The sequence below is a fragment of the Pogonomyrmex barbatus genome, unplaced genomic scaffold (assembly GCF_055798465.1).
Source record: "Pogonomyrmex barbatus isolate J1 unplaced genomic scaffold, ASM5579846v1 scaffold3, whole genome shotgun sequence".
Lineage (NCBI taxonomy): Eukaryota > Metazoa > Arthropoda > Insecta > Hymenoptera > Formicidae > Pogonomyrmex > Pogonomyrmex barbatus.
The window spans coordinates 13,244,462-13,257,423 of NW_028297127.1; the positions used below are offsets into that span (position 1 = coordinate 13,244,462).

Sequence of the window (12,962 nt, forward strand, 5' to 3'; positions counted from 1 at the left end):
ATGAAAGCATAGAAAATTAGAGAAATCACATGTGTTTTAGGTGAACTTTGTACCGACGACGTAAAACCATACTGCCATGCTTCGAATTTTTCGAATAGGTAACACAGTTCTCTCGTTTCGTAATTTATATACATTTTCATGCCTAGAATATATTTTGAGAAGGAAAATCCTTGCTTCTGATTTTCGTATTTACAAAACTTATTGACGTTGATAAGTGATAAATTAAAATATGGTAATTTCATAATAATTTATGCATATTTGCATATTCATATGCTCTGCTTTAATTAATTACAAACACAAATTATTTTCTGATATAATTTAAATTATAGCAGAGAATAGTTTAATTCAAAATTTATATCTTTTTCATCTTTTTATGTGTAAAATTTAAAAAACTTTGAAATTAAAAAACCAATTAATAGCCGCAAAAGTAATTTTTTTCACAATTATCATATTTCTATATAATTGAACACGAATGTGAACTATAAAATTTCCCTATTTCTCGTAGAAAATATGAAATTTATAATTTATTGTTGACAAAATAACAGTATAAACCTTATGTACTGTATAATATTTAAACTAGCTAGAAGTTTTCTATTTTTTTATAATATAATATAAAAATACAATTTTAAATAGATTTAAATATTATATTTTAATACTATGGTGCAAATATACATGTCTAAAGAAGATAGAATAATAAATCAAAATTAATATTACAGTATGAGCCAATTATTTAAATTTTATGCCGTACGAATTCTTTCTCTTTCATAAAATTGTCGTTTTTTTAATAGTATTTAGTCAGTGTTACTCTTTTATTATACTTTTTTTTATATGTATCACTTGTCCAGCGCGTGAGATTGTGCGAATAAATAAAATATGCTATCGTAATTGCATTTCACTTGCGAGAAAGAGACGCGACGATGCGGCGACCGGAGCGCCGCCGGCATTCAATCGCCGCAACTACGGTTGCGTGAAAGTAAACCAAACGCGTGTGAAGGCTGCGAGAGATCACGGAACAGTCAGGAGGGCATTACCTGATTTGCTCGAAATTTCAAAGGTATTTATCGAGAAGACAGTGCTTTCATTATCGCGCGTACATTCGAGCGACCCGGCGCCGCTTCGCGCGGCCGCGCGGAACATCCGGCGGCAGTTCCCGACGCCGATGTCGACGTTGATGTCGACGTCTTGACGAATGTCCGGCTTTCGCGGCACCCGCTGCTATTCGTCGCGGGAATGCGGCACCGCCTTTTCTCGTTACTCGTGTTACACTCATTGTGACAGCCTCCGGCTTGTTTTCGCCTCGGTAGGTGCCGCTCGATAATCGTGACGGATCGGGCGCGGCGATTCGCGACTTCTTACGTGTCTTGTCTCGTTGATTATTTATTTATAACATTCGCCCATATATCGGAAATCTAGATTAGGACCGAAAGAGGGAACGGGCGAATCAAACCGCGGTAATGGTACGCATCTATGAGGTGCGTTTTCCAATTTTTTTCCTTCACGCGTTTTTTTTTATTTTATTTTTTATTTTTCGTTTGATTTCTCTTCTTCCATGGACAAAAGTCGCGATGAATCATACGGTGAATAACAATGACGTGTAGTTAGAATATTACTATGTAGTTTGATTAGTAAATTTTTTTAGTAGTTTTTTTTTTTTCTGGTTGATGCTGTCGCTTATAACTTTGACAGCGGTGTATCTGGAATATTGCTTATCTCTTTTGATTTATTTATTAGCTATAATATTAAAAATCAGCTGTTCTTACATTTCTTATCTTATATTTATCATGATAAATTATATCATTGAGATAAATATAATCATTGAGATTGTCCCTATTTCTCGTAGAAAATATGAAATTTATAATTTATTGTTGACAAAATAACAGTATAAACCTTATGTACTGTATAATATTTAAACTAGCTAGAAGTTTTCTATTTTTTTATAATATAATACTGTAAATTATCTTTTTTGAATGTGCATATTTTTATGTGATATATAAATTATATTAAGACTAGGAACATACATATACATTCTACTATAAATTATATTAAGACAAGGAACATACATATACATTCTACCCTGGTCTCTTAGATTTCTCACACTGACAACATAATTCTCACATCCTGCCATTGTTATCTTTGCTCTGCTTTAATTAAGATAATCATCAGAAAGAAATCCTTTTAAAGAAATGCAGTAGGTGTATATATATATTTTATAATTATAATTTTGTTGTTTTCCTTTATTTCTTGTTATAATGCGACTATACATGGAGACTTTTGTAAAAAGATTCACAAGAAATAATGCAAATAGTAAATAATGTTAAATCAAGTAGATTTATTTTGAAATTTTGAATATTGCGAACAAAACAACAAAATTATATTACTGTACTTTTAAAACATGGTGGACGTTTACTGACCACTTTATCTTAATTGAAGGTAATTATCTCAAAAATGTCAAGAAAGCCAGGAGCTACTCAAGCCATGCATAAGGTCATAATGGTTGGGAGTGGAGGTGTTGGAAAATCTGCTCTGACGTTACAATTTATGTATGATGAGGTAAAAATAAGTTGAAAAGAATCTTGTAAATTAAATGTTGCTTGTCATTTCAGCTTAACATCTAATATAATTCTTACTTCTTTTAAGGTTCTACTTATAAATTTATCATATTTTGAAAAGATTTTACTTTTAAATGTATTACATGAAAAAGATTTTATTTCCTATGATTTTAATTACGATGTTAAAATCAGTTTGTTGAAGATTACGAACCTACAAAAGCAGATTCCTATAGAAAGAAAGTTGTATTAGATGGAGAAGAGGTACAAATAGATATTCTGGATACTGCAGGACAAGAAGATTACGCAGCAATTCGAGACAATTACTTTCGTAGTGGAGAAGGCTTCCTCTGTGTATTTTCGATAACAGAAGATGATAGCTTTCAGGCTACACAGGAATTTAGGTAAAGTTTAAGTTTGATATAGTTTATCATGAGTTTATGAAATAAAAAGCGACTAGAGGAAATTTTAACATATAATTATTTTATATTGTGATTATGCCACATGAACAAAAAAAAAACTTTTCTTTTCTATAGAGAACAGATTCTCAGGGTAAAAAATGATGAGAATATACCATTTTTATTAGTGGGAAATAAAAGTGATTTACAAGAAAAAAGAAAAGTCAGTTTAGCCGAAGCTCAAGCAAGGTCTCAACAGTGGGGTGTTCCTTATGTGGAAACAAGTGCTAAAACAAAAGAAAATGTAGATAAGGTAAAACACTAGCTATACACAATCTGATTTAATTTAATATTAATAAATTATAACAGTTATAAGTCATAACAAATATTTATATAATTTGTTTTTTATTTTTTAGCAAAAATATTTTTGATTCTGATTTTTTCTCAACTTTTATTAAAGTGATTGTTATAAAATTAATTATTTTTTTAATTAGGTTTTATATTAGTAATATTGAATTAAATATTTTATAACAGAACACTTCAAAAACATATATACATGCATACCAATGTAGTTAAATTATTGAAAATAGTAGATGCATTCATATACATATTTCTTATCGCTTTCATTTTCACTTCACCTTCAATGTAATGTATCGCATATGAATTGATTGCACGAAATATGCATTTTTCAATAGGCTTAATTCTGCAGTCTATGTATATTTATACATCGTTATATCACCATGTATTGTGCTACTGCTTATATGCGCACAATCCTTGTTTTCTTCTTTTACAAATATGAAGGATATAACATTTATTTTATAATGCACATTTTATAACGCCTTAAAGCTTTAGATAGCATCCATTGCACATTTGCAGGTATTTTTCGACTTGATGCGTGAAATAAGGTCACGCAAAATTGAAGATAAATCAGCAAGCAATGGTCGAGGTAAAGACCGTACCAAGAGGAAGAAAAAGAAGTGCATTATTCTATAGGTTTGCCGTTTTTTCTCGCATCATATTTTATTTCTTGTTTCGAAAAAACAATAGAATTATGGCATTTTCTAATTTGGCAATTTATAATTTAATATTGGTGTATATTGTATAAGGAATGTCAGAGTGTATTTAATTAACGCAATTTCTGGTTTTTAATAGCTATCACAGATATGCAATAAAAATATATGATTTAATTATTATTACGATGTGATGATTTTTCAAAAAATATTAAATATTTTAAAAGTAAATAAATATATTTTATTGCATATCTTTATTTTAACTGTGCTTTAAATTTGTTGATATAAATTCATGTAATTCTTGTAAAAAATCTTTATACTTTTTAAGTTTTTTACAAACATCTACAAAATAAGTACGAAACACTTTTACCTGTAAAGCTCATCACAGCTTATGCAAAGCATGTATGCTTTTTTTGTCTTTTTTTGTTTTTTTAACAATATTGTGTTATATCTTGTATTACACATCAGATAAGTTAGTTATTTTTATGAACATTTAGTGTTATAAGAAAAGAGAAAAGCATTAAATATTTTTTCTTTAATTAAGACATGTTGACAATAAAAAATTATAATTTGTTTTTACAATCTTAAAAATAAACTAAATTCTATAAAAATAAACTAAATTCTACAGATTTAATAATTTCTTCTTTATTAATGATATTTTAAAATATTGTCTTGATGAAATGTAAGTAAAGAAAAAATTGTTTTAACAGAAGAATGTTTTAAAAGTGCTTTATGTGATGGATACAAATCTTCTTTTAAAGAATCTTGTATAATATATTAAATTTCAGATGATTAATTTACATAAAGAAGTAGATAAAAATATATCTACTCTATAATATTACAGGTGTTCTTTGATTTAATGAGAGCAATAGCTGCTCGCAAGGCGCAAGAAAATCAAGCAGATGGAAGTGAACGTAAGAAGAAAACCAACTGCTGCATCTTGCTATAACAAACATAAAACAATATGTAGCTTGGAAGGTTCAACTCCTGTAACTGAAAGCTAAGCGTAAGAGAACTGTATTTATATAAAAATGAAAGTTTTCTGACACTTTACAGTGGACTGACGCTTTTAATCTTTGCTGTTCATTATATTATAGAATATATTTAAAAACTTAAGATATACATACGATTTATTCTAATATATATATATATATATATACACATACATATTAAAAATTAATTGATATATAATCCAAAAACACGTTGTATATTATATTTGTTTCCTATGAAATTATTAAAAAATTTTTTATAACAATATATTTTATTATTCTTGTTTATATTATATCATATAATATATTTCTATGAATAGAATTTGAGTTAAAAAACAAAATTTATAACAATATTTATAATAGCACAAACTTACAAAAATGCCTGTAAAATTATTTGCAAAATTATTCTTTAGAGTGCTGAAATATAAATAATATTAATATATTTGAGAGGATTGTAAACGATATACATTATTTCTTTTTTGTTTTTCCAATATATTTATCTAAATAATGTAATTATGTTCATGTTGAAATAAAATAATTGCATTCGTAATCGTCTTTTTGCATTATTTATTTGCAACCTTTAATGAATTCAGCACTCTTTATTTTGTTGAAAAATTATAGAAATATATAAATAAAGTTAAATATTTTGTATATTTTGATTATTGAGATTCTGAATAAATGAATAAGATATGTATTGATGTAGTCATAACACTGTAAAGTAATGAAAACTTGTAATCTATAAACAATTTATACACACACACACACACACACACACACACACACACACATATATATATATATGTTTCATATAGTTTTAATATAATATTGCTATATTTTATTTTATATAGTTATTTTTATCACAACCTTTTATAGTGTAAATTTGATATCTCCAATGTATGAGTGAATTTTATGACAGTTGTAACACATTAATAATTATTTTTCTTCGTTGTTTTCTTCGTATGTTATATATTAGATCTTATCATGCAAAAAATGGTCATATTTTGCGTACAAACATAAATTTAGGTTTAAGTAAATTTTATGATTAGTATAAATTCCAGTATAAAGCCGACAGATAAAATTTCTTAATTAAAACATTTGATTTATTATAATTTTTGTACTAAAAAATTACCAGTGGCTTACTTTGCAGTAACATTTCTCACTCGTCATTATTCGCACATCTGAAATATCAAGTCATGATGTAACAATAAAACGAATTTTTATGTTTAACATAGTAGACTGTAATTAGAGACTGATTGTATAATTAATTCATATGATTAATTAAGTCACTTGTCTAGAAAACTTCTACCTCTATGAGGCGCATTTATGCAGTTATATAAAAATAATCAATTTTGATACAGCTTTGACTGAAGATAAAATGACTTTGACAACTGTATTACAGAATGGTCATTAAAGTTCGCAAATGCGTATGTTATAGTAGTTTTTTTATAAAAGAAAAGGGAAATATCTGTCTATTTAATTTTGATACTTTTGTACTGTTGACATTGATTGTGCCTTTTAAGTGTTCACTGTTAATGTAACGAGGTATCAATCAAACTTTAAGATTCTTTAGGAGAGTTTTATGACAGCATTTAGATTCAGATATTCAGATATATATATATATATATCACACATCTACGTCATTATATCTATCTTTGCAATTCTATGTTTGATCAGCTATTTTGTCATAAATTAAATGCCTTTTTATGTAATTTTGTGATTCATTATTGAACTGTCCATTTACTTCCGAATAATTTTGTGATTAATCAATCCCAAGTACAAACTACATTTATTAAATCCTATTATTAAGATATGTATTACATTAAGAAAAATCTTATATTCTTTTTGACAGTAATCATTTATTCTTAAATTTACTTTCATAATTCAATGATAAGATAATTTCAGTGAATGTGTCACTTGTGTTAATGACAAGTAGCACTATAAAATAAATTTTTAGTATAAAACAATTTTTATCAAAATTAATCGTTTTACTGTTGCTATTGTAATGTTAAATTGGAATATTTAAACATAATAAGTTTCCTTACAACATTGTAAAATATGTATTAGCAAATATGAACACAAAATATACAGCTAATTGAGCATGACGATTATATTCCATATTATATAACATGTTTATGTTAATAATTTTAATATGAAAATGCATTATATAAAATTAATAATGAAATAATTAAATATATTTAAATCATCATAATATATCGATATTTAATATATTTCAATCAATGGTTTATTATTTTCTTTCATTTCGCAATATTATAAGCAAAATCGTATAATGATAGTAAAATGATTTCTTTTATCATTATATTTAATATAACATTTAATTGTATTATATTGAATTTATATATTAAAATTTCAAGGTATTTTAAGATTATTTCTGCAACAAATGCAAAAAAGCAATAAAACACCGATGTGGAAATAGAACAAGTAAAATAAAAACATGCAGCAATGTAAAATTTTAGAAAATCATTTTTTAGGACACTTAATCTTAATTTTATTTCTTTTGAAAGAGTATCCTATAAAAATTAAAAAAAATAATACATATTCTTACATATACATTTGGACTTTCATGCGCAGAAGTAAAGAAATAGATCGTTCTGTTTTTTTTTTAATTCATATCTTTATAATACATATTAAATGGTCTTCGTCCAATTAACATCATAGAATAATGTAAATATACAGGGCGTTCCGTAAGTCGAAATCAATCGGGAGATAAATGGGGACTGAAAAATAAGAAAGAAAATTGTTATGAACATAGGTTCATAAATGCATTATTTTTGAAATATCGCTATTTTTATATTGAAATTTGATATTGCTTTGCTTTCGAATTTTTTTGTCAAAATTGAAAGAAGAAATAGTCTTTTTTTGAGTTTTATAACATAATTAAAATTAAATAAAAATTGCGGGCTGCTTTAACTCAGGATTGTGAGATCAAACATAATTGTGAAATCTTGATCTCTATCAAGTTAAGTGGGCTATATTCCTATGCTGTGATCATGTTCAGTTCACATCAATTTTTTCCTTGTTTTTGGGTCCCCAATCACTTTCCAAGCGATTGACTTCCAATTTGAAATACCCATAATAAATATTTCTCTTTTCCCTATATACAAGTGCCTCGGAACTGATACATTTTGTCGCAAAAGAATTATTTTTTATCTTTTATTAATAAAATCTTTTTTGCAGATTTAACATTCTATGTAGTACAAAGCACAAATAGTACATGTATATAATCTATTTGTACAATAAACAAGGTTTTTGTTTTCTTGTTTTTTTATAAATAAGATTATAAATTATTATATATTCATCTTGCATATACTTTCATATTGAACAACCAATTATTCTTTAATACTAATATTGAAATTGCAAAATTATCATGATATATTCTTATTTAAAATAATCTTGATTTAAGACTTACTTTCAACTACGAATGATGTATGTTCAATATATCAACAAATGTATTAGATAGCTGGAATGATTAACCCTTAGACTTGTTGAAATTAAACGGATTATAATCCGAATATTCTTTATATTCTGTAATTACTTATCAATGTTTAGGCTAATTGTATTCTGTCTGTTTCTTTTAAAAGAAAGTCATGTAACATCGACAATTAATTACAGAATGTATTTAATAGTACATTTATGATCAATACAGGTACATCATTATGGATAAAATAGAATAATATAAATGATGCTGTTAAATGCATCACAGTCTTTAATGGGAAACTTCGGGTTTTCATGTGTACCTATAATAAAATTTAAAATTGATGATCATCCAATATTACTCAAACATACATAGATATATTAGGTATATTCACATACGTATTTTATGTACAATATATTAATAACGGCCAATCATATGACAAAATTATCTTTGTGCTTTGTGTTAATAAAAATTTTCTTTCATTATATTTTATATATATATATACACTTTCTTTGTGGAAAATAATATTAAAAATTTTTTTAAAGAAAGTAATGTGTGGGACACACAGGCGAAGATCCATACAAACATCATGTCAACATCAGTAAAAATATTGCTGATAATTACATGTACTAATTTATACTTCATTGTGTAAACTTGTATACTTCATTGTGTGCTAATCACAGTTGTTTAGAACCTTCTGCCTTTTTCACTGTTGAAACACCTGATGTAATTGAAGGATTTTTAACCTCGTCGGATTTGGAATTACTTTTAAGAACGGCAGCTGATTTCTGCTTATCTTCTTCGATAGGTGGACCTGCATAGGATTTGTTCGATTCTCTGATGGCATCATCTACCAATTCCTCTTTCCCAAATCCTGACTCAGTTGTTACCGGAGTAGCTGGAACTGTAGATTTATTTGTAGCTTTCATATTCTCTTCCGCCTCGGATGTCTTGGAATCCTTTTCCAACGATTTTTGTATTTGTTCTTCTACTTCTAATATTTCTTCTTTATCCATTAAATCTATCAATTCATCCATTTGTTCTTTGCTTAATTTAACATCTTCCTTACCTATTAATTCTACAACCTGTAAAAATTTACATTATATAATTAGATTTATTTAAATGCTTATTGCAATTAATAAACATATATAATCTGTATTATACTTTTAGGACATCTTCTATTTTTATTGCACCATCATGATCGTCATCAATTTTTCCTAAAATTTCTGCTATGCGTTTTAAACGATGTTGATCGGGCACACTTTGAATTTGCTTAATGGCTGCAATCAACTCGTCTATTTTAACTAATTCTTCAACGTCTTTAGTATCCTGTTTCTCAAGAGCCGATGATTCGATTCTTTGTTTAACTTTTTTCTCAGATTGTTCGAGCTCCAACAAAACAGCATCCATTTTCGAAATCATTTTATTTACCTTCTTGAATAGTCTATTAGCACCTTTTGATACTTTAATATTTTCTATATCTGCTTGACCTTTTGCTTCTGCTTTAATTTGATACAATTCCTTAATATCTTCTTGATATTCCGCCATTTCTTCTTTAAGTTCCTTAATTTCCTCTTTTTCTACAGCCATATTTTTATTATCCTAAAAATATTAATATAATATATTGATATTGAAAATTATATAAATGTTATAGAATTACGTGTGTGTACATTTTAAATATTATTTACTAACTTTGCCAATTGAATCCAGAGCTTGTTCCAAAACTTTGACATCTGTAGTAGTAATTTCATCAACTTTAGTACTGGATTCCAAAACGGTTGGTTCTGGTTCGCTTTCTTTCTTTTCTTTCCTCTCTTCTTCGATCTTGCGTTCTTCCATTTTTATAATTTCGATATTGGTTCTATGATCCACTTTACCCTCTTTCTCTCCAATAGCACCTTTTGTACGAGCCACAACCGCATCAGGTAAAGCCGAAATAGTCGCCTTTAATTTATCTGGCATAGATATCGTCTCTGGTATCATAAGCGCTCGTGAGAGCAGTAGTAAGGAAGGCGGCACTTTTTTATTTAAACTCAAATCTAACCACTGCGACAATTGTTCCCTCAACCTACTCTCCGGCAATCCATAAGCACGCATACCACGTGCTCTACAAGCTTGTTGCAATTCGGTTCTTGTCAGAGTATCAACTCCTTCTTTTTCAATTAGCTAATGAGAAAAAGATTTAATATTTTAATAAAAAATTTAAAGAACAGAATTTTACAAAAAAGATTAAGAAAAATATATTGTGTTGAATATATACTTTGTCATCTGCAGTAAGACTTCTCAGTCTCATTCTAAGTAGAAACCGTAAGAAATTGGTAGTCCCAAGAGTTTGTACATCTAACACACGACATAACGCAATTAGTTGTGGCCGTGAAAGAGAGTCTAAAGTAATTTCATCTTCAAAAACTTTGCTAAACTTCATGATTTCTTCATTAGTTGCAACAGTGCCGGTTGTTCGTACTTTATAAAAAAATTCTGCAAATTCTTTAGCTTTCTCAGATTTGTGATCTGATGATTGCAATGCCATTTCGTCCAATGTTTTTTGTAAAAATTTTGCCATTTCTATCTTAACCTGTTTAAAAAATATATATATCACAATATGTGATGAAATTTTTATTAAAGTATGATGTTAACATAGTGAATTTAAATTTGAGGTCCTCTTACTTTCAAAGCCTGCTTAAGTTTATCTTCCTTTTCAGTTGCGGTTTGGAAAGTAGAAGGTAACATGCCAGGGAATAACTTAATTGCCACTGGTAATAAAAATTCCATAAATGGAACAATAATAAAAACAGAAAAAGGAATCAATCTGAACATATCTCCAGTCGTTTTTATTAACTGTTAGAATAAATGATTAATTATAGATTAATATAAATATCTTGATATTAATGTGGCATACAATAATTATTATGCTTAACATACCAAACGATGCTCCCTTCTACTAAGCTCCTTTCCATGCAAAATTCTCCATATTAACTTTGCTGATATTTTCATATCAAGTCCTAACAAGCGGAATCCATGATAATAATGCAATATTTCGCTTTTGATTTTTTGCCATATCGAAACTTTAGCAACAGCTTTTTTTGCTTGGTCACTATCTTTTGAAACATATTCTACCATTTTATCTTTAAGTTCTTTCTCCTCTTTAATATTCTTAACTGTTTCTTCAATCTTAGATGATGGCTCTTGACTCTTCCAATTTGGAGTTACATAAAATGTACGAATTTGTAGACATGCCATACTTTTATTATTAATATATGCCGGTGATACTGTCGGCTCTAACAATAATTTTCTCGGATCTCTCAAATCTGTATAAACTAGAGCTATGCCACCCATTGTATGATTGGTGTTGTACCATAATTTAAATGGGGAGTATCCTGAAATACAATCAGAAAGTTTTAATTATTTAATGAAATACAGAGTAAAATCATTAATCTAGTTTATTTGATTCAAAGAAAACACAAATGTCTTACTTTTAAGAATAATAAACACAATTTTGCTTTTCTTATTAATATGTTAATATGCCCTATGAATCATCAGTGATCCACTTGGATTTTTCATTTAGGCTGTTTGATACTTTATTTACATAAAGGGACATAAAATTATGAAATATTTCCCAATATCATTTTATACATAATCAATACATAATATATGTATTGCAATATTAGTATTATTAAACCTTTTTTTTTATAATATAGTTTTTTCATTGTTATGAAATACAACTTATTTATCAAATATAATTAGCACCATGTGAGACACTGGTTATCTACATGGCATGAATGAAATCACATAAAATTGTTGTGGCATGGAACATGTTGAATGAAAAAAAAAGAATTAAAATGGAAAGGTATGACATGCTCTTTGATATATATCAAAACCTAGAGTATATAATTTAATATAACCAATGTTTACGTCATTTTTTTTTTTTCCTTAAGCGAACTTATATTGTGATAAAATATTAAACAAAGAAATTTGAAGACATCGACAGAGATATTAATCGTCAATTTAACGGCGTATTATTATCTATCGTTACATAAATGTAACGGAAGCATTATCTCTATAAAGTACGAGTATTACAGGTTATCGGATGAAATTGTGCTGATCTATAATAGGACGTGAAGTAATATACGATGACACGTACGTCGAGTAATAACTCCACCGTGACCGGCGATCATTGTTTTCGTATGAAATAACGTATTCATCGCGCGTTATTTCCTCCGTCAGCGTTTTGGAATACTTTAGGATCGTCGTGTCGTTCTGCCGCAAGTACCATGTGAATGTACGACGAGTCACGTTCCATCACATTCCCTTTGAAAGTGGCAGCGGAACCGAATCAAAGATCAGCTGGCGCCATTGTCGCACACTGATCAAAGCTCAAGACGAGAAACTCAATGGCTGCGTTCAATGGAAAAAAAAGCGGTTTTTCAACTGTCGTTAGATTCTTTAATATAATTGATTTATGACATTTAGATCTAAAGAACCAGGGATAAGACTCAATCATTATTATACCGTTAAATTTTTATATCCATTTTTATCCTTAATTTTAATCCTCGTTCTAAAGAACAAATCTAAATAATTTATTCTTT

The 12,962-nt window shown here is 28.0% G+C and overlaps 2 protein-coding genes across 7 annotated transcripts; one reads left to right on the forward strand and one right to left on the reverse strand.

Annotated features, from left to right (window-relative positions):
- The first annotated feature begins 925 nt into the window (after positions 1-925).
- Positions 926-6,652, forward strand: Rala (Ras-like protein A). 6 transcript variants are annotated; one of them, XM_089080484.1, is made up of 7 exons: positions 926-1,054; positions 2,087-2,188; positions 2,431-2,550; positions 2,742-2,950; positions 3,083-3,257; positions 3,821-3,937; positions 4,799-6,652. In XM_089080484.1, exons 3-6 carry the CDS (start codon positions 2,446-2,448, stop codon positions 3,935-3,937), a joined length of 606 nt encoding a protein of 201 aa, XP_088936610.1. In that variant the 5' UTR covers positions 926-1,054; positions 2,087-2,188; positions 2,431-2,445; the 3' UTR covers positions 4,799-6,652. The 6 variants fall into 6 exon arrangements, with proteins under 6 accessions (XP_088936610.1, XP_011633171.1, XP_088936606.1 ...); XM_011634869.3 differs by lacking the exon at positions 2,087-2,188 and having other exon boundaries at positions 927-1,054; XM_089080480.1 differs by lacking the exons at positions 926-1,054; positions 2,087-2,188 and adding an exon at positions 1,067-1,300.
- An 898-nt stretch (positions 6,653-7,550) lies between these two features.
- On the reverse strand, positions 7,551-12,757 carry Letm1 (Leucine zipper and EF-hand containing transmembrane protein 1). The gene is made up of 7 exons (XM_011634862.3): positions 12,518-12,757; positions 11,299-11,753; positions 11,044-11,214; positions 10,637-10,951; positions 10,069-10,542; positions 9,541-9,978; positions 7,551-9,461 (listed from the first exon to the last, which is right to left on the reverse strand). The coding sequence occupies exons 1-7, from the start codon at positions 12,576-12,578 to the stop codon at positions 9,054-9,056; spliced, it is 2,322 nt and encodes a 773-aa protein (XP_011633164.2). The 5' UTR covers positions 12,579-12,757; the 3' UTR covers positions 7,551-9,053.
- Between the last annotated feature and the right edge of the window lie 205 nt (positions 12,758-12,962).

Coding starts and splice junctions, on each gene's coding strand:
- Rala (XM_089080480.1), top strand. CDS start 1,190: ATGTCCGGCTTTCGCGGCACCCGCTGCTATTCGTCGCGGGAATGCGGC. Junction 1,301..2,430: donor TCCGGCTTGTTTTCGCCTCG/GTAGGTGCCGCT, acceptor TCTTAATTGAAG/GTAATTATCTCAAAAATGTC. Junction 2,951..3,082: donor CAGGCTACACAGGAATTTAG/GTAAAGTTTAAG, acceptor TCTTTTCTATAG/AGAACAGATTCTCAGGGTAA.
- Letm1 (XM_011634862.3), bottom strand. CDS start 12,578: ATGAATACGTTATTTCATACGAAAACAATGATCGCCGGTCACGGTGGA. Junction 10,543..10,636: donor GTCTTACTGCAGATGACAAA/GTATATATTCAA, acceptor TTTTCTCATTAG/CTAATTGAAAAAGAAGGAGT. Junction 9,979..10,068: donor CTCTGGATTCAATTGGCAAA/GTTAGTAAATAA, acceptor TAATATTTTTAG/GATAATAAAAATATGGCTGT.